Source organism: Emydura macquarii, unplaced genomic scaffold (genome assembly GCF_026122565.2).
Source record: "Emydura macquarii macquarii isolate MOO-44397 ecotype Brisbane River unplaced genomic scaffold, CSIRO-AGI_Emac_v2 contig_1146, whole genome shotgun sequence".
In the NCBI taxonomy this organism is placed as follows: Eukaryota; Metazoa; Chordata; order Testudines; family Chelidae; genus Emydura; species Emydura macquarii.
This window is the reverse complement of record NW_027131283.1, coordinates 605,847-630,470: the sequence shown is the minus strand read 5'-3', so window position 1 is coordinate 630,470 and position 24,624 is coordinate 605,847. Positions and strand designations below refer to the sequence as shown.

At 37.8% G+C, this 24,624-nt stretch overlaps 1 protein-coding gene across 2 annotated transcripts in view; it reads left to right on the top strand.

Annotated features, from left to right (window-relative positions):
• The window catches only part of ASCC3 (activating signal cointegrator 1 complex subunit 3), a 479,889-nt gene that overhangs the window by 370,081 nt on the left and 85,184 nt on the right, over nucleotides 1-24,624 (top strand). For both annotated transcript variants that reach the window (XM_067546516.1, XM_067546517.1), the window contains 6 exons: nucleotides 7,722-7,942; nucleotides 9,523-9,608; nucleotides 11,477-11,643; nucleotides 11,765-11,910; nucleotides 12,031-12,151; nucleotides 13,850-13,992. In XM_067546516.1, coding sequence (XP_067402617.1) covers nucleotides 7,722-7,942; nucleotides 9,523-9,608; nucleotides 11,477-11,643; nucleotides 11,765-11,910; nucleotides 12,031-12,151; nucleotides 13,850-13,992 — 884 coding nt within the window. The remainder of the gene's footprint in view (nucleotides 1-7,721; nucleotides 7,943-9,522; nucleotides 9,609-11,476; nucleotides 11,644-11,764; nucleotides 11,911-12,030; nucleotides 12,152-13,849; nucleotides 13,993-24,624) is intronic.

Here is a 24,624-nt window from a genome sequence, read left to right as displayed (position 1 = left end):
TTTGAGGTGTAGTGTCCCACCACCTTCCTGCTGCGGGCATCTTTCCCACCACAGGAAAAGGCTCTGGCAGTGGAGTAAGCCTGCGGTAGGGGGAAGGTCCTCACTGCCACAGCCTTTCCCCATTGCCAGAGTCTTTCACTTACGCGTCTAGCTGTACACTGCAGTGTGTAGCTTTGCATACCCTACATGCCGCCACAAACATAGACAAGGTTTATAACCAGTTATCTGAAAGAGGGAGTACACAGCACTTTAATGAATCATTCGTACTAAAGCGGATGTAATTACAAACTCCAGAGAGGGCAGGAGCCTAGATAGATTATAAGCATAAGTAATATATAAATGATTTATTTTGGAAAAATGGAAGGTTAATATCTCCAAGGAAAACTAATTTAAAACACAATGGGGAGAGAAAACTCAAAAGCAATATTACTAAAAGAAACTGAGAGTATGTCTACACAGCATTGTAAGCCTCAGGTTAATGGGACTCGAATGAGCTGACCCATGTCAGAGAACTCTGGGCTTGAGCATTTACACTGCATTTTAACCCTAGGTTAAGGATTTTCTGACCCAAGCTCAAATTTAGGGCTCTGGCGTCCACACTGCAGTGCCCAGACCCAAGACAAAGTTACTCTATCCCAGAATGCCTAGCGCCCCCCACCCCCACCCCACCCCCGCGTTGACACCGTAATCCTATGACTGTGTTGCACTGTGGGAAAAGTCTACTGCCCATCCTGTTTCCTAACTGTGACAGTGCTACTGATGAGACTCAGGTGCCCATAAGGAGAACGTGAATACACAAACTGCATAATAACTGCTTTTGGTGGCTGTCTCAGTAAAATAAGTGCAGTTTGAGAAGGCTTGATGCTGAACTACCATCTAATCCGAGAACTGGGCTCTCCACCTCTAGGCTGAGTCACATTGGCAGGAAAATGTCCATGTGTACCTGTTCTGAGGATAATTCGGACTCCAGTCTCCAAGGCTGTCAAACTATTCAAATGAAACTTTGCACTTCTTAATTTTTAAAATGGGCTGTTCAATTGAGGTGTTTTTGTCTGTCTGTTTTGAAGTTTGACATAAAATGTAGGATTCAGTGGAAAAACACGCATGCACCCCAGCCTGGTTTCTGCCGGCTTCGGCGCGGTGAAGTGTGTCCCCAGGGCTTGGGATGCAGTGTACTCCAGGGATCCCCAGCAGGCTGCGGAGAAGTTTTGGGCTAGCTCCCACTCACCGCCCTCACAGTGCATGCTGCACAGGTGCCTCTGCATATGCAGCCCCAGAGAGAGGGCGGGGGGGTGCGCCGGGAGCAAGAGATAGAGAGCAGAGAGAGACCAAGAGGCTGCCCTGCAAGGAGAGTGAATGGCTGAGCTCCTGGTTCAGCACAACCAGGGGAGGGATGACCTGCTACCTCCTGCCTGCCAGCTTTGCTCCCTGTTCTGGATAAGCTCTGCTCAGCAGTGAGGAGGAGCCAGAGCCTCTGCCACAGGAGGCTATGGGGAGGTTTTGGGGCTAGCTCCCACTCACTGCCCTGGCAGTGCATGCTGCCCGGGCACCTCTACACATACAGCCCCACCGAGGGCAGTGGAGGGACAGAGATGGAATGTGGATCAAGTAGCTGCTCTGCAGGAAAGGGGAGCAGCTGTGGTGTTGGGGAATCATCTTCCTCTGGCTGTGCTGAGCCAGGAGCTCTGCCATTCCTGCTCCTTGCAGGGCAGCCACTTAGTTCCCACTCTGCTTCTGGCCCTTGCTCCTAGCCCTCCACACCCCACCCCCCTGGGGCCACATATGCCATCCCAACCGGCTCTCTTTGCAAAACAGCTTCTCATTGGTTGAAAACCCTGCAGACTCTCTGATAGTGTGCTTGCAGACCTGCATCACAGACTGCATCATAGCTAATCAAAATAGAGAGGACTAAGGACATTGCAGCTAGGAACTCTGGGATACTCCTGGAAGTCTTATGGGACTTGAGTCTAGCTGGGGTCGTGTGCACACAAGAAAGCAATAGGGCTTGAACAAAAGTCCCAGTTTAACATGACCCTCCAGCCCTGCAGGGTCCTGGGTCCCTAAGTTTGAGCCCTGGGTTAACACAATTGGTGTATCGATGGTGTGGGGGAGGGGTTAGGCTTGGCCCAGGCTCACATTGCTGTGTAGACTTACCATGAGTGACAGTGGGAGGTAAATTAGTCATACATTTCTACTGTGATACTGCAACAAAGGGGAACAATGTAATTTTGGGCTGCATAAACAAAGATATCACATTTGTGTATCTGTGTTGTGGTCATATTTTATGTTCAGTTTTGGCCACCTAAATTTGTAGTGAGGAGAGAGAAAAATACCAAAAATGGTCAGGGAGCTAGAAGAATTTGAGGAAGAGCCAGATTCTGCCAACTTTACTCAAGCTCAGTATGGGGTAAAAAGGAATAATTTTTAATTGATGGGCACCAAGTAATTTTATGTTAAAAATTACTAAAAATATTTTGTTTAGAGAAACAAATAGTAGTAAGTCAGCTCTTACTAATTGTTTCTTTTCTTCGAACTCAGGAGTGTGACTCCCACTATTTTAGCCACAGGAGTTCTTTTACACACTCTGGGTGACACTATCATTGAGATGAAGCAAAATCACAATTATCGACCATGGCAATTTTATTAGTAAGGAAAGAAAAAGTAAACATTAACACCAAATATCAGAATCCAGGGTTATTTGCTGTCATCTTTTATTGGTGTGCTGAAGATTGGCTTAGGTGACATCATCAGTTTCTGGATATGCAGTCTGCTATGAATATACACCATTTCTAATTGCCTTTATGTTTCGTGGAGGGAAAATCTCAAATAACCTTTTAAAGTTAGAATTTAACTTTTTTCTTTTCATTCAGTTCCTTTTCTGAAATATTCCTTCAATTTTATTAGAGTTCAACAGGACATGAAATTTTGTTTTCAGAAAGTGTAAATGCTTCTATTCTTTGCATACAAGTTTTCACTTTTTAAAAAGATTTAAAATAAAATCATTCTTAAAGAGAGTCTTTAGCTTAAATAGTTTATTAAAGAAGTTATTGATTCTACATGACAATTTTTGGAAATATGAATGTTCTTGTTTTCCTGAGTTGGGTTGAGGGAATTTCTTGAGCATTGCCAGAAATTAATTAAATGTTCTATATTTGAATAGCTTCCTATTTTAATATTTAGTTGAGCAAGGGCATTAGATTCTATATTGGTGCATATAACATTTTACCATTTACATAGCAATGATATTAGGAGTTTTGCATTTAGCTAAAATATTTGCAAGTATGCATTTCACAAAGAAGTTTGCCATTTCAACACTTAAGAAATAAAAGGTTTAAAATATTTCCAGCTACACATTTTTCCTACGGGATTTTCTGAAATAAGTTTTTAGAGTAATTATAAAATTCATTTCAACAAGGGTATTTCTAGAATTCTTTGTGTGGTTTTAGAAGTTTTCTCGGAAGGGTGAAAAATCCCACGCTTACCTTTAGATTTATTGCTCTGATAACACTGCCCTACATTCCTTTTCACAGTCCAGTCTTATCCTAGAACATGAATGTTTTCCATGGTTTGTTTTCTTGAGGTAAAGATTACCTTTGCACCAGGCTAGTATCTTAAACAAAAGGAGAGGTCCTGGTCTAGATAAGACACTCTTAGGGGCTTGTATCTTGACCAAAGCTCCTTAGAGTTGCAATTGGTTTGTTATAACAGTTAAACTTCTATTAAGTATTTGTACAAAAGCACAAATTTCAATAACAATGCATCTTTTAAACATATTACAAAAGAAAATAGTATAAAGTTAAAGCAAAGTAAAGTTTAAAATGCAGTTTTTTTAAAAACACTTTGTTTGTAATAACCCCTTCTTACCCATAAAACCTGTTTATCTTCCTTACATTGGCTTCTCCTTGGGTCACAGAAGCCCCCTAGAATGTCTTTGATTAGCTTGAATATTTGTAGTCCCATTGGAAAGATGGTACTACTCATCAAATAGGGTCCAACTTGATAGGAGCAAGAATCTATCTCTTAATTTTCCCTCATAAATTCCAAAAGTGCACTGAAGTATTGAATCATATCTTCCTGTGTGAGTCATCCAATTGAAAAATATGAAAGTATTCACAAAGTAAAGTGCTACTGGGTGTGAATAAGGGTATGTCTACACTGACAGGGCTGTGTTGGGCTCCACGGATCAGTGCAGGGGGCAGAGGAGACTGGAGACCCGCACAATTGATCCCGGATGTGCTCTCTGGCTGACATAGTAAATCCACACAAACCCCAAAAAGGGTAACAGTACAGACACCGCAGTAAGGGAACTGTAGTAAGTCAACACGAGATAAGCCATTCTCAGTACGTAGCTTGTGTATCTCCCATCGACAATGCCAGCAGTGTAGACCAAGCCTTAGAATGTCAGAATCTGGCTCTAAAAAGTTTAATGTGGCAAAGAGGTGATTACAGGGGGACAAGGTAACATTTTACCTACTGATGAGGCATTTAGAAACCAAAGAATTAAAGGATTATTTAAATAAATGCTATACAAAGGGATTTAACTATGAATAATGAAGTGAAATTAAGAAACAAAAAATTTAAGATGACTAACAAGAAAAATGTACTGACAAGAAAAGTTATCAAAATAGTAACCCAAAGGAAGCAATGGAACTCCCATTGCTTTGGATGTAAAAATACAAAACCTAGACTTGACAAAACATCAGTAAATGTGCAATAAAACTGTGTTGCCATGAAAAAGGCAATCTTAAGTCTTTTCTTATGTCTCTGACTTATATGATTCTTTATTTCTGAGGAGACCTTCATGGGGAGATTTGCATATGAATGTGAGATGATTCATCTGCTTGTTACCTTGAGCAAAGAAGTTCAGTTGTTTACAGTTAGAGTCCAGTCAGTTTCTAGGCATTATTCTTGAGTGAAGAAAGCATGGGAATATGCATTGGAAACAAGGTTTTCTATCCCCAATTTCATCAAAACCTAATTCCCATAAGAAATGCATAGGTGTAAACAAGTTGAGGGCATGTAGGATCATGTTCTTCAGAGAATGACTTTGGGACTTAAAGTATTTTTAGCATGTAGTCTTTTGTGGGTGGAAATTTAACCTTGTAAATGTGTTTTGTTTTGTTTTTTACAAAAAAATCCCCCCAAAACAAACAAACAAATTAAATTGAATTTTTTCTTGAAAAATATCTAGCTGAAAATTGGAAACATTTTGACCAGTTCTACTAAAACTGTATTATATAGGAGAGCTTTCTTATATCTCATCTTGTATCCAATTTCAACATCAGCATTAGTGATAAGTCATGGGTTTTTTTGCACAGAAGCATGTGTTTGTTTTTTCTGGATTCTTAAAATTCCTTATACATTCAGTGTATCTGATGTCATTGTAAAACCCTTCCACTGTAATCATATTTGGCTTATTTAAAAGTCTGTGAAATGAGTGTATTTAGAAATATTCACTTCCAGCACAGTGTTGTCCTTTGGCATGCATAAACTGGTATGTGTATGTGAAGTGTTTAGCTATTGTTATACTGTATCTATACTGTGTGAAAGGCATGAGTAACTTTTTTACCTGATGACCATTGACTACCATTCAGAAAAAATAGTAAGATATTTACACCTCACCGGTTATGTAGCACTTAGGATTTATGGTAATTGATTTCAATTCCCATCTGGTTCCCACTCAGCAATGAAATACATAGAGGCCCTGTTAGTTGGGGGAAAAAAACCTTCTCTCCTCTAAACAGATCCCAAGAAATCACAGTTTTAGTGGAAATGATAAAACAGACATAAGGTATCAGTGAAAAGCATGTTAAGAATATTAGGAGTCACAACCTCAGCAAATGTTATGACTTCTATGGCATACCTTAATGTGGGGCACCCTGAAAAGACAATGAGATCTTCAACCTCAAAAAAACTTCAAAGAAAGCATCTGCATAACAGAATCACTGCAAGTCTCATTAATTTAGTAGGAATCTAAATCCTATCTGGTTATATATATCAACTTCCAAATTCCACAATCTCTAATTGTTTGGATAGTGGATGTCTCCAAGATAGGCCAAGAATCATTGAAGGGATGTTTGAGTTTATGTGTATTTATATCTCCTTATCTATCTCTCTATCTATCATTTTAAATAACTCTGAAACATGTATGTATCCTTCTAGTTCATATTATTTGATTAGCTATGGATGTCCCTAGAGGATCCTTACTGTGCTTTTTAAAAAAACACTGAAATGTCTTCTTTATAACTGGAATTTATGATTGTGGTGTCCTCTATGAATAATTTTCACTTATCTTTGTTCTCATAAGAATTGGTCTATATTTTCATTGATACAGTAGGTTTAGATCTAATTTGGTATAAAGAAAATACCCTTTGATATATAGATGAATCTGTAAATTATAAACTTCAAAGCTCACAGAATGCTTAACAGTTGTACCTTGATGAAAAATGTCAAACTGCAAAGCCAGTTCTTCATTATTGCTCTCTGGAGTCCATATGATCCCAAATTAGAGCCCCATGTTGTGTAAGAAATTACCCAAAAAGAGTTCAAATTTTTCACATCAAAAAAGCTTCAGTTCATACCTAACCAACTGTGACCCGTCCATGCCTAGGGTAGCCACCTGAAAATGCCAAGGTCAGGGCAGGCTGTAAAAGGAGAGCAGATTCTCCCAGCAGTGGTGAATGACACTGAAGTCAGACTTCCCAACCAGTCACAAACAGTGCTTCTGATTCCCCACACTGGTTATCAAGAAGCCAAAATAAAAATAGCCCCCTTTACTGCATTTCAGTCTCTGGCTCCCAATCGGCCACTAGATCCAGTAAAGGGATCAGTTATTTAAACTCTGCACTCTTTACCAAAAATATTTCTCCTGACCCCAAAGGGTCAGCCACAGTACCAGATCAATAGGATTTTAGATCTTACCCAAAATACCACGCTGCCAGCCAATCCTTTAGTAACTAAAACTAAAGGTTTATAATGCAAAGAAAGAAACAAACTATAAGAGAAATGTTAAAGGATTAAAGCAATCAGATACATACAAATGATTTGAAAGTCCATATATATCAGGTTTCTAGAAGAATTGTGGAGTTTGCAGGCTTGTATAGTACCTCTGGTATACATCCAGTACCTGGATGGGTCTCAGTCCTTTGTTTCAGCTTCAGTTCAGTTGTAGATGAGTTGATTCAGAGGTAGGCTGGAGACTAAAGGCAAAATGGATGTGGGACAGCTGCCTTTTATGTCCTTTGGTCTTCGCCATGCTGCTTGTAGAAATTTACAGGAATAAAATGGAGTCCAGAGTCACATGAATGAGTCCTGGTGACCCATCAAGTATATCGCTGGCTTCTTGTACCTGTGAATTTCTTAATGGGCCATTAAGCAGGCTATTGCTGCAGCCATCCTGTTTGGGGTATCGTCCAGACACAGCACAATTTGAAATACATATATATTAAATATGTCCATAACTTCCATTACACATATAACACATGAACATAAACATTATCATCTTACTTAGCACGTTATAGCCTTTCTAACAGTCCCTGACATGGCATATCTCACATGAATTACTATGATTTTGACTTATTGATATTAAACAACATAATAAATGCCCCAGCCCCAATCCAGCCAGTGTGACACCAACTTTCTGATTACTTTAGCCTTATAATATAATATTTTAAAAGACTTGTGTATTTTGACATGTACTAATGATTAATTCATGATTTTAGAACTACTGGATCTTCAGCCTTTGCCTATCACAGCTTTGGGACATCGAGAGTATGAAGCCATGTACAAATTCACCCATTTCAACCCTATCCAGACACAGATATTTCATACGCTGTATCATACAGACTGTAATGTTCTTCTTGGAGCTCCCACAGGCTCTGGAAAAACTGTTGCAGCTGAGTTAGCCATCTTCAGAATTTTCAACAAGTATCCCACATCAAAGGTTTGTGAAATGTTTACTAGAAATATGCAATATCTGTGTACTTCTCTCAGCAATACAAAACTTTAAAAAAATGAGGAATATTACCAGCAAAATACCTTTCCTAACTAAAGTTTAAAGTTGTAAGTAAACAGAATGGCAGTAATTCACGTACTTTATTCTTTTAGTTTCAACTTTACATGTTTAACCAAAGTAATAACCATAGCTATATAAACAAACATATTCTACCATGCTTTAAATGCATATTGAGATTCTTTTTCTGGGCAGTCCTCTGCATCCATGATGAATTTCTGAGAGGCTCTCTGTTTATCCTTTCATCTCCTTCTGTCTGTAAGGTCTTGCTTCATAACTACCATGTCCTTCCAGGTGAGGATAGCTGGCTAGATCTTCTCCTTATATGAACAGATGAGTTACAAAAGCAGTAATTCAAGATGATTCTCTCTCTTTTCAACCTGATTTTCAGTTCTTGTTTTTTTAGAATATGAAAGCCAAAAATCTTAATCAGCTGTACTTGGCTTTCTGTGTGAAATTCGCTGCTCATGCAGTAAACTAGGGGTGGAGGTGCCAATTTGTGCATCCAAATGTGGGCTTGGACATCATGTCATAGGCATCAAAGTTTGAAAATTGGGTTCTCTGGTTGAGATTTTTTCAAGTCAATTAGGTGATTTAGCCCAAAAACTGCTGCTGAAATTAGCTTTGTAAATCTCAACCTGTATGTGTAAACTTGTTAGTAATAGTTGAAATGGATAAAGAGAATTGTAAAATCCTGATAAAATATAAGACTCGAGTGCATTCATAGTTTACCATACTAGACCTTCATATAACAATAAGCAACTTTTAAAGGAATAGTAAGAAACTTTGTTTAATAAATCAGTCTTCAAAATTTATAGGCTAGATTTTCTAAAGTGCATCTGAACTTTTCACACGTTCAGTACATGTGTATCAGTTTTCACATGTTCAAACATACACTCATGCTTCAAAAAATTTGATCCTAAACCTTTAAATGAATACTGTAAAAACTATGCTAGTGTACTTCAGCACACAGTATGTACTTCTCTGGGAAAGTCTTGTGAGGTGTTTTAAAACCAGTACATTTTAAAATTAATTTCAAATTATTTTACTAATGAAACTAAAGAGATGGAAATCATGTAAGATTATGATATACTAGAAATTCTGCTTATTTTTGTTTGAGTTTGGTGCTTTAATTTCAGAATCTTAGTTTTCAGGTTTTATGTTCTCAGCAATAAATAATAGTACCTTATGTAGGTCATTTTATAATGACACATTTGCTTTTTAAAGGTGTAATGATAGTGTTAGAGTTTTATAAATTACTCTTTTTTTATTAATTTATTTGTAAGTTATTGGCTCAAGGAACAAAAGAATTTTTGAAAGTATTAAGTCTATCTTAATTAGAATCCTGTTGTAAGTTACTAAATGTAATTTTAGGAATTATGCCTTAATCATTTATACTTAATAAGTTAATTCCAGTTCTTAGAGGCATAAAAGAAAGTAATTCTTTGTCAATTAAAATTTTACACAGCTTTTTCTTGTTTAATTCTGCTTTTGTGTGTGTTTTTTCTCAGGCAGTATACATTGCTCCCTTAAAAGCACTGGTACGAGAGAGAATTGATGATTGGAAAGTCAGGATTGAAGAAAAGCTTGGTAAAAAGTATGTTTTCTCCTGTTTAAGTCAGAAAAATGAGAAACGGAAGAACAGTCCTACATGTGTGAAAAAAATCTGTGAAATATTTTTGAGTATCTTTCTATTTAGTCCATAGCAGTTGGTCCTGGTTTGAGCAGGGGGTTGGACAAGATGACCTCCTGAGGTCTCTTCCAGTCCTAATCTTCTATGATTCTATGTTTTATCTTTCAAATTATACCAATGCTCCCCATAAAAAGTCTGAATGTATCACAGACTACACAAAAAAAAATGAAACAAAAATGGTAGGTAGTTGAATATAGTACTTATTTTTCTTTGTTTTCTCTAACTGGACAAGCTAACAAATAAGTTAAATTTCTCTCTCTGTTATCTTTGTCTTTTTGAAGCTACAGTTCAAAATTAACCTTCCTTCAAATATTTTTTTACAAAAGATTTTTTTACTTATAAATTTCATGACCTGTCTAAAGCAGTGTCCGTGTATGACCTTCCACAAATATATTTTAAGCTCCATTCTTGCATTTTTGTGCACCTCTAATTATCATTGGCTTTATCAGGGGTTTTGGATACTCAAGACATGCGGGATTGAGCCTTTACCATCACAGGATATATGAGTAGTTTTAGTCCTTTCTAAAACTATCTATAATTATCAACAACTTCCGAAGTGTGGATTATTTAGGGACAGATTTTGCGATCCTTACTCACACTGATGAATAATTTATTCTTCAAATAGTTTAATGGTCTTAAATAGAACTAGTCATTGGAAGAAGGTATTACTCTGCGTGTAAGCATGTCAGAATCTGGCCCTTACTAAAAGGCAGTTATTTCATTATACTTTATTTCTTGTTTGTTTTAATGGGGTATGTAAATAAATTAATTTGTCCTAAAAGCTGTTTTAAATCTCGAGGAATGATTTTCTTTGTGAAATTAGCCCCATAACTGGTGATGTAAATATTGATTTGGGGAGATAAGATTTACTACATGAAACTTTTAGGAAGTGTGAAATTAGGCAGTAGAACTGGACAAAGAAGTTGCCATAAAAATGGCAAAATAAAAGGATAACATTCAGTCTAAAAAAACCAAACATCTTAAGGTTAGCCAGAACTAACTCAGTAAACTAGCATAGATGAAATTGGATAGGTGTCAAGGCAATGAAAAGGAAAGCCCAACCCCCCAACATCAAGAATTTACTCCAACCTAGTGCCAAGAATGCAGAGGGAAAAAAAGGAGTGGCAGGGTTCAAAAAGACAAAGAGAGGGGACCAAATCTTGGTTAGGAATAAAGTGAAATAAATGGCATTTTTTAGTGATAGCCACCAAAAAACTCTGATGGATCCCCTCCAAGAGGGAGTTTAACAGCCAAGGACGCTCAGGACTATCTTGACTCTCCCTGCTTCAGAGTCCTAATGGAAACTAGCAACTGAGAGCAGAGGTGCTGCTCACAGTCAGTCATCACAGCTATGCAGGTTGTAGAGGGTAATATACACCCACTAGAATATAGTAGGGCTTTACATACAGGTTAAGAAAAGCTGTTTTGACTTGCGTGTAATATCCATAATAATAATCGTTTATTATCTTTTTGCATCAGTCACTGTGTTATAAAGGTATTAATAGTTTTGGACATCCATGTACATTTTTCTTTCTGTATGATATTGCTAAAATAAGTAAAATAATTAGAAGGTGATGATTAAAGACATATTTTCTTAGAATTTTTTTAATTTGTTTTTGTTTGCCAGGGCCAGTTAGCCAGGAACACCAGTTTTATTTTTTATTTTGTTTAGGGGTTAATATTTGGACAGACCTAATGCAAGAGATTAGAAAGCTTCATTGGTTTAAAAATTGAGTTTTATCCAGTCACAATGACCATTTCCTCAATTACAGGATAGTAGAATTGACAGGGGATGTGACTCCTGATATGAGAGCTATTGCCCAAGCTGACCTTATTGTAACTACACCAGAGAAGTGGGATGGGATCAGTAGAAGCTGGCAAAACAGGAGCTATGTTCAGAAAGTTGCCATTCTCATCATAGATGAGATCCATCTGCTAGGTAAGTATAATTTTTTATCACAGTTGTTGCTGAATTTGAAAGTGTGCTCACCATAGACTTGCATGGAGTTCTAAATATTCGGACTAATTACATTTTAATGCACATTTCTCTTATTTCCCAGGGGATGAGAGAGGCCCAGTACTGGAAGTAATTGTGTCTCGAACTAACTTCATCTCATCCCACACAGAAAAGCCTGTAAGAATAGTTGGTTTATCCACAGCATTAGCGAATGCGAGAGATCTCGCTGACTGGCTAAATATTAATCAGGTATGTGGAAAATTTCTGAAGAAGACATTTGTAGACATTTGTACATATCTGTGCTTCAGATAGGCAATATAGTAATATTTCCAAAATATCTTAAGCTGAAACTGTTTGTTTTCACTTTAGATGGGGCTGTTCAACTTCCGACCATCAGTACGTCCAGTTCCATTGGAAGTACACATTCAGGGCTTCCCTGGCCAGCATTACTGTCCTCGCATGGCTAGTATGAACAAACCTGCATTTCAGGGTAAGCTGCCAAAATCAGGACATTTCATACATTCAGTTGGGGGGGAAAAAAAAGAGGGGAGGAGGGCAGGAGTGGGATTCTAACCATTCTTGCATAGTCCATTTGAGATACATTTGCAACATGTGCTACTGTATGTTTTCTTGGGGTGTTTAGAAGAGATCTGTTTCTCCTGATAACCCAAAAACTATTTATCTCAAACATTGGGTGGTGTTAATGCACCTTATATCATCAGAGAAATTTTTGGAACAGAATCAGTAAATTTAGTGATTATGAAAAGAGATTTTCTTAAATGAAAATGTAATTTCTCTTAGGTTTCAGCATTGTAAAAACATTTTTGTAAAGGCATTTGAGACTTAGAAAGTAATAAAACTATTCACAGTATTAATCTTATGAGATATTTTCTTACAGATCACTTTATGTAAGATTTTTAAAAAATTGTGAACAGAAGTTACAAGTAAGTCTAACCTCACATAATTCTAATTTCAAGGCAATAACCCTAAAATTCAGAGCTTTCAGTGCATCTAGCTATTCTTTAGTTCTCAATTTTTTGTTCTTAACAAGACTTGCAGGCAGGACATATTTAAGAAAATCCCTTATTTTATTGAAACATCTTTTGTTTTGGTTACACAAGGAATATTTATTATAACAATTAAATAAAACTTCCAAAATACATTTTTAATGTGAACTGCTGTTGATTGCAAGGTAACAGTTGTGAGGTGACTTTTTAACTGCTCTAATTAACCTTATGACAGAAGCAAAGTATTGATTGTGGACTAGAGACCAATTTTGGCAGTTAAGATTATTTACACCTCCACAGGAGTATTGTACAAAAACACTGATGAACAATAAATCTGTCTTGAGCTTTTTAGCCACACCTGTTCCTGAAGCAACAAATATCCATTAAAAAGAAATTGATGTATTGGCATCTATATTTGTAAGACATACAAGTTATACTATATATTTATATAATTTTACAGTGATATATATAGATTTCTGTAAATGCATACACACAGAAAGACAGTGAATTGAGAGATATGTTATGGTGGATAGTATAAAATGCACATGCTTTCATAAATTAGGAATGAATGAGTAGTACTAATCGGTAGATGGAAGCATTATATATGAAATAAATGATGTGTAAATATCTCAAATATATGTATAACAAAAAAGATAGTATCTGAAACTAAACACATAAACTGTTCATTTATTTCTAGTGGTGGAGATTATTAGACCTATAGAAATTTGATTTATTGAGGAATTGCTTTTCCCATTTGTTTGAAAGAGTATTGCCATAGTTATATCAGCATTTCCATCATAATCCCCATTTCTGAGGTCATAAAAATTTGCTATAATCTAAAGCTTTTCAAAGGCAAACTGGGCAAAATAATGCTTTTTAAAAAAAAAAAAAATAATAATTAAAAATAACATGGTTGGTTTAACTATTTCAAACTAGTTATTCAAGTGCACAACTAAAGCACTTTTACACCATTGTATCCAGATTTTGTAGCAACTATGCAAAGGTTACTTTCCGGTTTAGAATTCTTGTGAATGCACAGATATGAAATCTAAGTACAGGATTGGATTTAAATCCTCAGCACTTTTAGTTGCAATGCATCCATTGCTAGCAATAGATGTTGAAATGGAAAATTGTGGTTTCTAGCATGGAGGGATTCACACTGAATTTTTCTTTCCTAACAGCTATTAGAAGCCATTCTCCAGCCAAGCCCGTTCTTGTGTTTGTCTCATCCAGACGTCAGACTAGACTCACTGCCCTAGAGTTGATTGCTTTCCTGGCTACTGAGGATGATCCAAAGCAGTGGCTGAAAATGGATGAAAGAGAGGTAAGTAATGTGTATTAGTTGTGTGTGTGTGTTTCATTTTCATATTTTCAGGATCAATTTGAAAGGAAAGTAAACCTAAAGCATAGTAGTGTTTTTCTTGTTTTGTTTTTTTTAGGTCCCAATCTTGAAAACAGTTGCACGTATACTTTATTTTAAGCCTATGAGCAGTCCCACTGATTTCATTGTTAAACACATGCATAAGTCTTTGCAGGATCAGGGCCTTAGATTGTAAGCTCATTTATTTTTATTTGTTTTATATTAGTGATAGCAGTAGTTCAGTTGAGATCAGGGCCCCATCATGAAATGCATTACACATACGTATGAGTTTAATTCCATCCTTGAAATTAACTAAGCCTATATCTTCACTGACGGCAGCAAATTCGCCGCCATCAGATTGACTTCTCTGGATCGACTGAGTGGTCAGTGAAGACCTGCTCAGTTGATCCAAAAATTGACATATTAAGACCACCTCCTCAAGTGGCGTAGCACTGCGTCGACAGGAATGCTGTTCCCATCGGCGCAGTGCAGTGAAGATGGCGTGCAGAAGAGAAGCAGAGAAGTCGACGGGAGTTACGTAATTTTTTTCCGTAGCTTGCGTAACTCCGGTCGACTGCCGCCGAATCTCCGAGGTAAGTGAAGACAAGCCCTTAGTTTGCTAGTGAAATTTATTCCAAGCAAATTCTGTGAAATTCAATACTTTGCCATTTACACTGTTGTGAAATTTCTAAAAAAAAAAAAATTAAAAAAAAATCATGATTTACACAGTTCTTTTATTTATATGTTCCATGGGACCTCTGCTTCATTCAGTGCACAGGATTAATGGTGATCAGTTAATATTTCAATTCAATATTCAACGTTCAATATTTTGTTTTATCCTCATTGTTCATGTATGGCCCTACACATTAATTACTGAACACTATTCATACCCTGTTCAGAAAACAGTTATTAATTTCCTCATGGCACTTATGGAACAGTCAGTTAGTAGTGCCACTTGTGAAAATTTGATTTAAGTGACTTACCTAGTATCACATAAACACTCTGTGACAGGACAGGGTAGAATCCCATCCTCCAGGGCAGCATTCAACTGCCTTAGCCATGAGACCATTCCCTCTCTTCCTGCATCCTTTTCCTGCCTCATTCACTACATCTTACAACTTTTGTAACAAATGAGGCAGGGGTCCTACAGACAAGGGCCTCCTTCAGTGCACAGCCTTGATTCACTCTCCTAAAGAGGGTTCCTATGGAAAAAAATAGTATGTGATCATGTAATTAAAAACTGTAACATAATGCAGATTCACAGTTGGGGAGAGGGGCAGATTAAGGTGCTTGACTTAGCAACCTGAATGTTCTTTTAATGTCGTTTGTGTGTAATTTCCCTAGTTTTTAAAAAATCAAATTGAAAAAACAAATTTCATCATGTAGCACCATATTGACAACAGGGTTGGAACCTTTAGGTACATCACACAGACCTCTGCTAGTGGAGCTAACAGAGTAAATGATAGTAATAATAGGCTGACACCTTCAGTGTGCACCTGCCCTAGAAGGGATGAGACACACACTGATCCAGTAAGTTTCACATATATTTGCTGTTTAAATTATGTGACCCAGGAATTTGATTTCCATTCCAGGCTATGGAGGAGCGTGTGCCCTAGTTAGCACAGATGCTCGTGCCTATTCCACCCAAGCTTGTCTCTGTTCTGCATTAGCCCTCCAACCTGTCCTTGTCTCAGTACTTCTCCTCCCAACTCCCTGGCCTATCCCGTCTCCATTTCTCAGACTTCTCATCCTAGTTCTGGTCTCTTTGTCTCGCCACTCCTAGTCTCCCCCAACCAACTTCTCTCTATCCCCAGTCCCAGTCCCCTTGCCTAGCCAATTCCAATTCCCTCATCCTGTCTCTTTATCTAATCTGCCTGTCCCCTCTTCTCCCAGCCTCCAGTTGTCCCCCCTACACACCATTTTTCCTTTCCCAATGACTCCCAGACTCAGGCTTCTCATACAGTCTGTCTCCCCTCCTTTTTTGGTTCCTTGTTTGAGTTTCCTTCTCCAGCCAGTCCCCTGTCTCCCCACCACCAACTCTTCATCTGATCTTAGTGTTCCTGCCCCTGTGAACTGGCTCCCAGTCATACTTCCTCTCCATCATTTCCCTCAGTGTGGCTCCCAGTCCCAGTCTCCCACTTCAGCTCTCAGTCCCAGTTTCTTGCCCAACTAGTCCCATTCTCCCCTCCTCCTCCCTCTCCTCCAGCTCTTAGTCTAAGTCTCACCCACTCTCCAAACTCTAGTTACATTTTTTCTCTTCCACCACTCTCCTCTAGTCCCAGACTCAATAGACTCCTCGTCCCAGTCTACTTCTTTACCTTTCCCCAGTCTGGCCCTAGTCTTGTTTGTATCAGAGTCACGTGGCTTCCTCCTCCACGCTGCCTGGGTGCCAGTAGGGAGGACAGCACAAGACAGGCTTCCTCCTCTCAGTTTCAGTGCATGGCCCGGAGCATGGTTAGCTGCTCTGTGGGGATGGCAGATACATGGTCTGTTTAGCACTAGGAGCTGTGAAGGAAAGAGCATGCTTAGTGAGGACAGAATCTTTGGAGATTATACCTGCTGAACTTGAAGCATGTGTCTATACAGCAAAAGCTGTGCATGGGCTGGATTACCCAAACTAGTTTGAATTCAGATAGCATGGATAACAGTAGCAATGAAAACAGTGCAGCAGAGGCTTCAGCGTGGTTTAGCAAGCCAAATAGGTGCCCATGGTCTATGCCAGTCTTGTACTGCCCGCACTGCTCTGTATTCACTGCTGTTGTGCTATCTGGATTCAAGCTAGCTGAAGTAGCCCAGGAGCAGCTTTTGCTGTGTAGACTTATTACAGTCTACTGAGCATGTGCAAACTGAGATTTTTTTCAAAGGCTTATAACATCCAAATTTGGGCAGATATTCACTACCCAAAGGCACTACCCTGACACAAAGTCCTCTCCTTTCGAAATTGCAAAGTCACTGCCCAAAGCACAGCAGTGCTATAGCTTCTCAAGGAAAATATAGCCAGTACTTTTTAACATGGGCAAAACAAGAGTATTTTAATAACATTATTCTTTGAGAGGGTTGAACCTTGTTGGTTGAAATGTCCCTAAAAATTGCAGCCTGTGACAAACATCTGGCATGGAAAATTTTAGCCCAAATTGTTGAAGTTTAGCAAAGTTATAAGCAACTGAACATAGGATCTAATATTGGTAAGTGTTAGTATATTTTATAAAGGTTGCCCATCAGCCTCACTTATAATAATATAATACTGATTTAACCATTGTGGAATTGGCTACCTTAAGGGATTGATAACAAAATATGAAGCATTATGCTTCTAGCTCACCAGTTCAAATCCAGCCCATGTTCATGGTGACCAAGAGTTATTAGTATCTGGTTAGCAGCTCGGTGCAAAATTGTCTTCACGTGAGAAAAGCTACCATAACTGGCATTGTCACCTTTGTAAAAGAGTCTTTGTGAGGCCAAGGATTGTGAATGCGGGTGATCCCTCTGTATGCACTTTGAAGCACATTTAATTCAGCAATTTGCTGGGAAACCTTGTGGATTGACACTTTCCGTACAGTACCTGTTGTTCAGGAGGACTAAAGAGCTATTGCTGTGACTCATTTCAGTGGTATTAAATCCTCATTGCTGAAGCTCTGCACAGAAGGATCTCTTGAGGTACTTTGTTGGCTGAAGAGTTTAGAGCAGGCAACTGACCACTTTCCATAGCACCATGCCTGCTGACCCCATGAATACTCAAGCAGTATCCAAACACGTATTAATGCGGTTTAAAACAGTATTTAACTCACCCTGAGACCCCTGCGGTTGCTCCCAATCAGCCACAATAGAACTCAGCCAGAGGCAGCACAGGGATGGGGGAATAAGTGAGGTAGACACATGAGATGGTTTTTGCCACCCAGACCTATAGGATCCTCTTCTCATGGTTCCTGGAGATTCATGGGGTTAGGAGACTTCACCCTCCAGAAGCTCTGTACAACCTCAAACTCCTATCTCTTGAAGAAGCACTAAGTAGAGACTTAGCAATGAGAGTCATAAGAACATTTCCTGATTCTCTAGCCACTGCTAAGTTTTTTTCCTGTGGGAAGGGGCAATATGGCCATTGTAATTACATGAATTACCATTTGTTCTGGATGATGGGAAATTTCCATCCAAAATATCCACAAATCCATATTGTATCTGCTTCTACTGTTTGCAGCCTGCTGTACATAGATTTCAGGCAAATATTAATAACTTAGACGATATCTACTTATTATTATTTTGCATTTAGGCTAAAACAATTTCAAAAATTACCAAAAGGCCAGGTTTGCTAATTCTAAACTTTGATAAACTTAAATGACTAATGAGAGAGCCTCTCCACGTAGGAGTCCACTGGAATCATAATCACTGGAATCAAGTTCAGCCAGTCTTCACCATTTGCTCAAAATGCAATTTGGACAGAAAAAAGTCACTTCTTACATGTGGGAATAATTTGGTTCTGGCTGTACTGAGCAGAAAATATAAAACAGAGGGAGCCATCTACATTTCGCTCCTTGGATATAATAGAGAAATGGGTGTCTTGACTGCCTTCGAATAAAGTAAGATCTAAAACACATCTAGATTTGATACTGCTTTTCTGCAGCTGATGACCAGCTCACTGAACTACAACTTTTGTTTGGTTTATGTTACAACCTTAACTTTACTTAAGCCAAGCATAACAATTCCTTTTTCACTAGAAGACGTGAGCAAGGTAGCAACACAAAAGGCTTAGCTTAGTGCTCCTGCCCTATTTGTGCCAGCTGCTTGCTGTTTGAGGAAGCTGTTGGAGTATCTACAGAGACAGAATAACAAAGCAGAAATTCACTCACAACTAGAACATGTTATTGGCCCTAAATGGTTTGCCTGATTGCCTGGACCTAGTCTGTCAGTGCAGTTGCCATCAGTGAAGGCATTCGCATTGAAACATCTAGTTGGATCCATGGATGGATGGATGGATGTCCTCTGGTTGGAGGATTATCTAAGAAGTAACTTTGACTTTGAAACTCACTCTTGACCCATTGGCTTATCAGGGCCAAAATTTGTTTGCATGCTGTGAATTCATCTCCTTGGCTTTTGAGTAAGGGGTGACGGAAGATTCGTGGAGTTTGGGTCTAGCTTATTATCCTTCTATTCGCTATTGGACATTTATTTGCATTGTAGTTTATGGGGTGGGTGCTTGGAGCACAGAATAGCCATTTTATCAATGTTTGTTTTAATTTAAGTAAATATGTGAATGACTGTGGGCTAGCCCTACATTTTTACCTGTCACCTCCGGAATACAGAAGGAAACAATTGTGTGCTATATGTTAAAAAGAAGGTATGCACGGTGACTTGTGATTGGTGATGTTCTTAAATGAAATAAAAAATGCAAACAAGCTCTGTTGTGATTTATTTTTTATAATGTCGGATCAAAATATGTTTTTTTTAAATTGAGCAAAATTTATCTGTGATTTTGTCTGGTATAAAGAGATGCTGGGTTCAGTCTGAAAATAATGCTTGGAACAAACCAAATCCATATTGTAGCACTTAACTTTTTTTCTTATCCATTTTCTTGGGTTTTTTTTTTACTTTTTTACTACTTTACCAACAACAAGTTTAGATTGAAATCAAACCCAGATTAGAAGAATTAGGCAAAATGCTGTCCAAACTGCTATACCTTTTTCCGAGTATTAAGTAAAGCTAGAACTGGCAAATGCCTAGCTTAAGCCTTCCTCAAGTGTTTCACAAGTCCATCTATAAGAGCAGATTATATTAAAACAGAATTTGTCCACTGGATGAAAGTCTGTCAATTTTTCATGTTTATACATAAGCTTGGAAGGATTAGATTTTTATCTGTAATGGTTGGTAAATATCAGTTGATTTAAGAATATTTACTTTGTATATTTTGACATGTGATTTTGACAATTTGTCTTTTAATGGTTTTAAAGCTTTAACTTTTTGAATCTCAGTCTATTGTCCTTAAATAATTATTGTCTAACCAGCCCATAATTCCCACATCTGTGAAAACTTAAATTGATAGACTAAAAAAAAGCTTAAAACCCATCATTTTGCATAACTGTGAAAATTTAAATAAATAAAAATAGAGAAGATGCTTTAAAATAAGCCTTGATATTATCTACCAAATATTTTTTTAGAATTGAATTCTACCGGGCCTATTTATACATTGCAAACTGTTGTTTCTGTAGTAGCTGCTTACAATCTAAGAGCTTTATTTCCAATGAATCTGCAGTTCGTAAAATTGAAGTACCTTGTGAGATTTAAGAGGAGAGTATTAAGTGGGGGAAATGTAAACTACATATTTATGTAAACAGTTGACATCTTCAAGATTTACCCTATGCTTTTGTGGTTTCCTTTTGCCTTCAGCTGGGTAGAAAATCTTATTTGTATAATATTACTTTAAAAAATACAAGAGCACTCTCAGAAAACTCCTTGATTAGTTTTGTTTACTGATGTCATTGGTGCTGCTACACGAGGGCTAAATACTGGGCTCCATTTGCCCATCAAAAAAACTCATAAGACTGCTTAAACTGGCTGCACACCAGACTGATCAGTTGCTGGGGCGTCTTGCCTGGAATGCAAGGGACACAATGGGAATCCATGCCTGTTTTGTAGACGGGAAGTAATGAGATCCTCATCCCCATTACCAGCTGATGCCCCTCTGTTTACCTAACAATACTGGCTGCACTCACCTGGCATAGCTTCTTTTGAATAGAAGAAGAGGGGAGTGGGATTCAGGTTCTTCATCTTTAGTGGGAGGCAGAGAGAAATACACATTTTTTTTTAGATCTATAGATGCAATGTGCGGCATAAGAGCTGTTATTGATTATTATTATTAAGTATTATTAATTGCTGGTGATCAGGAGGAGGCCAATAGGAACGAATGGGAGATCACAGCCTCATTCTCACCCTGCCCACTTGTATAATCATGGGGTGATACTCTGCCTAGCTAACAGCTCTGAGTTGGAGCTGCCAGCCAGGAGTGAGGAGTTCAAGCTGATGGCCCATTCACTCCTTTAACTGCATAGGAGGCAATCTCACCTTTGAGATTTTGAAAGAGATGCTGCCATCTTAAGGTCTCAATTTACCATATACAGGGGTAGGACTGAGTGGCACTATGGACTATGACCCAAGGAGGAGGTGGGATTAGCCAAGTGCCTGGGGGAAGGGAGGGAAGTTGTGGGAGAAGGACCAACCTCTTCCCACTCCCCCAAAATTGTACTCACCTCTATGGAGATGTGGCTGTGGAGTGGAGCGTTGCTGCTGTCTCCATACAGAAGAAATTATTAAAGCCAGTTTGTATCCCTTAATTTGGTTATCTCTCTTTTTCTTTTCCTTCTCTGTCATGTTTGTATTGCTTTTTGTCTTAAAGACAAAATAGAAAATTAAAACTAATTTTAAAAGTAGCATGCATTTTTATTGAGCTACCGTATAATTAGATAATACTTACCCAGCAAAAGAAAGAGAATTTAATATTTTCTAGGATTTGATCCTGCGCTCCCTTGCCAGACTTTTGAATTTCTTCTCATATTTAAATATAATGGGGGAACAAGCCAAACACCAGTTAAACTACAACCACAATAATTTTCTCATAATGTATTCATCATTCATCTTGTTAATACTTGTTGAATGAATGAAACCTCTAGATATAACTAAGTTCCATAACACAAATGTACCTTTTGTAAATCATGATCTTTAATAATATTTATACATTGCCACATCCAACTCCCACTGAAGTCAGTAGAAAGACTCCTATTGTTTTCAGTGGGAATTCGATCAGGCCCACAATGACCTCTTAATTCCCAGAGAGAGAAAATATGTACATAAGAGGATGTGGGTGTGTATATAATATGGAGGACTGAGAGATAATTATGCATATGTATATTTAGGAGAGGTATTTATGTATACATATACATGGAAATGAGAAATGTAGGAGAGATAAAAGGCCATTTGGCTTTTCAACTTTTCACCCTTAAATCAAATAACCCATACCTCCTGTGATATTGTTTTGAAGTAATACTATGCTATAAAACAGGAATAGAGAAATCTCTGGTGCATATTTTGGACAACCATGTCACTGCCTTTTAAAGAAGATTTTACTGCTAAATATGTCGTTTTAGTAATAGATCTTAATTTTGATAAACGAATGTATTTGATTAATTTTGTCTGGGTTTTTTGGTGGTGGGATTGGAGTTTTGATTTTATTTTTCTTGTTTTTTGTTTTGTTTCTCTTTTTGTTTTGGAATACTAGCACATACAAATACCTGGTCCAAAAATAATAATAAGAGAGCTTGGTTGTGTGTCTTTAGCTATTATGAGGGTACCCAAGAGTGAGCTCTGAATGTTTTTCATTATTCAAGTATAACTGCCTTCTACAAGATGTTGTTTTTATGACACAAAAGTGTCATAAAAATTAACATTTAGTTATAACAGTTGAGATATTTTTATTTCATATAACATCTGTAGCAGATATGATATGTGTAATTATTTTTATAAAAGACTTCAGAACTTTCACAATTCTTTTGTTTGACACATCTTTCTTTTATTGGGCATTTTAGACAATTGATAAGCATTATTCAGTGGCATATGGTCTGAGTCTGACATGCTTTGAAAAGAGTACAGAGTACTAATAATGAGAATTCTGTAAAAATGGGAAAAGCAGCACAACAGATATGCTTTGAGAAAGTATGGGTTTTTAGCATCTTGAAACAATATATCACACTCAAAGGGACAGAATTGGGCTGCACAATCTGTTAGCTCATTCTTGTCCAATCTGGTCTCCTCCTTTCTTTTGGAGCCAGCATTGTCATCAACTTGCTGAATTATACTCTGACTGGAATGTATTTCAGGCACAGGGTAATGTATCTACTTAAATGGAATCCTATCTTTCTACAAAAGCTTTTTAAGTATAATAAATTTTAAAATATAAAAACAGTTCTATTAACTTAAATGGTTCAACAGTTTACATATGTGCAGGAACAGAGAAAATGACTACTTAGTAGTTAAAGAAAAATCTAGCATGTTCAGAGAAAAGTTTATTTCTGCCACTTTTAATCTTTCTCTCTTTTTTTTTTGTAATTAATATTTTGCAATGATTACAGACTCCAATTCAGATTTCAAAGGTGTTTATTAATAGCTAGATTCTTAATCAAGCTACATTACAGGGATGAGTGGGAGGCTTTTGGTTCATACTACAAAAATCTATGCAAGTTAGCCCAGATTGCCCTGCAGGAGCGCAATTTTGCTGCCATTGGAATGCAAAGAAAAATTCCCATGGACTTCAGTTAGAATCATACAAGATTAGGGTTGAAAGGGACCTCAGGAGGTCATCTAGTCCAATCCCCTGCTCAAAGCAGGACCAACCCCAACTAAATCATCCAGCCAGGGCTTTTTCAAGCCAGGTCTTAAAAATCTGAAGGACATAAAAGGACCTGGGAGTTAGAGTGGACAAGAAGCTGGATATGAGTCAACAGTGAGCCCTTATTGTCAAGTAGGCTAACAACATATTGGGCTGCATTAGTGGAAACATTGCCAGCAGATCGAGGGAAGTTATTATTCCCCTCTATTCAGCACGAATGAGGCTACATTTGGAGTATTATGTCCAGTTTTGGGCCCCCCGCTACAGAAAGGATGTGGACAAATTGGAGAGAGTCCAGTGGAAGGCAACAAAAATGATTAGGGGGCTGGAGCACATGTCTTATGAGGATAGGCTGAGGGAACAAGGCTTCTTTAGTCTGTAGAAGAGAAGAATGAGAGGGGATTTGATAGCAGCCTTTAACTACCTGAAAGGGTGTTTTCAGGGAGGATGGAGCCAGCTGTTCTCAGTGGTAGTAGATGACAAAACTAGGAGAAATGGTCTCAAGTTACAGTGGGGGAAGTTTAGGTTGGATATTAGGAAAAAGTTTTTCACGAGGAGGGTGGTGAAGCACTGGAATGAGTTATGTAGGGGAGGTGGTGGAATCTCCATCCTGAGAGGTTTTTAAGGTGAGTCTTGACAAAGCCCTGGCTGGGATGATTTAGTTGGGGTTAGTCCTGCTTTGAGTAGGGGGTTGGACTAGATGACCTCCTGAAGTCCCTTCCAACCCATATCTTCTATGATTCTAACACCTAAGGATGGAGATTGCATCACTTCCCTAGGTAAGATACAAGATAATTGGAGCAGGCTTCAGCCCATAATTAGTATCATATTAATATATGTTAATGTGTGTATATATATACATACACCCCCTAACTTCAGTAAAATTTATATTTTCTTATAACCATGTTGCTATGTTTAGAATGTTCCTTTTTCTATCCCAAAGTTTAAGAAGAAATCTGTTACTTTTTTTAAACTTTAAGAAGGATGATTTATGTTCAAATATATTAATTTTAGTAAAATGTATAATGATATAGAAACTTTGATGTGTCTTATAGGTTATCATGTTGGTATTAGTATCTTTTTTCTGACTTAATTTTACCTAATATTTATCTTACTTTATAGAGAAAATGTAATACTTGTGCAATGAATCAGCATAGGAAAAGGAGTTCTGCTTTAAAATAAATTGTCATGAGAATTTTAAGCCCTGAATTGTGCCTATGGGTAAAAAT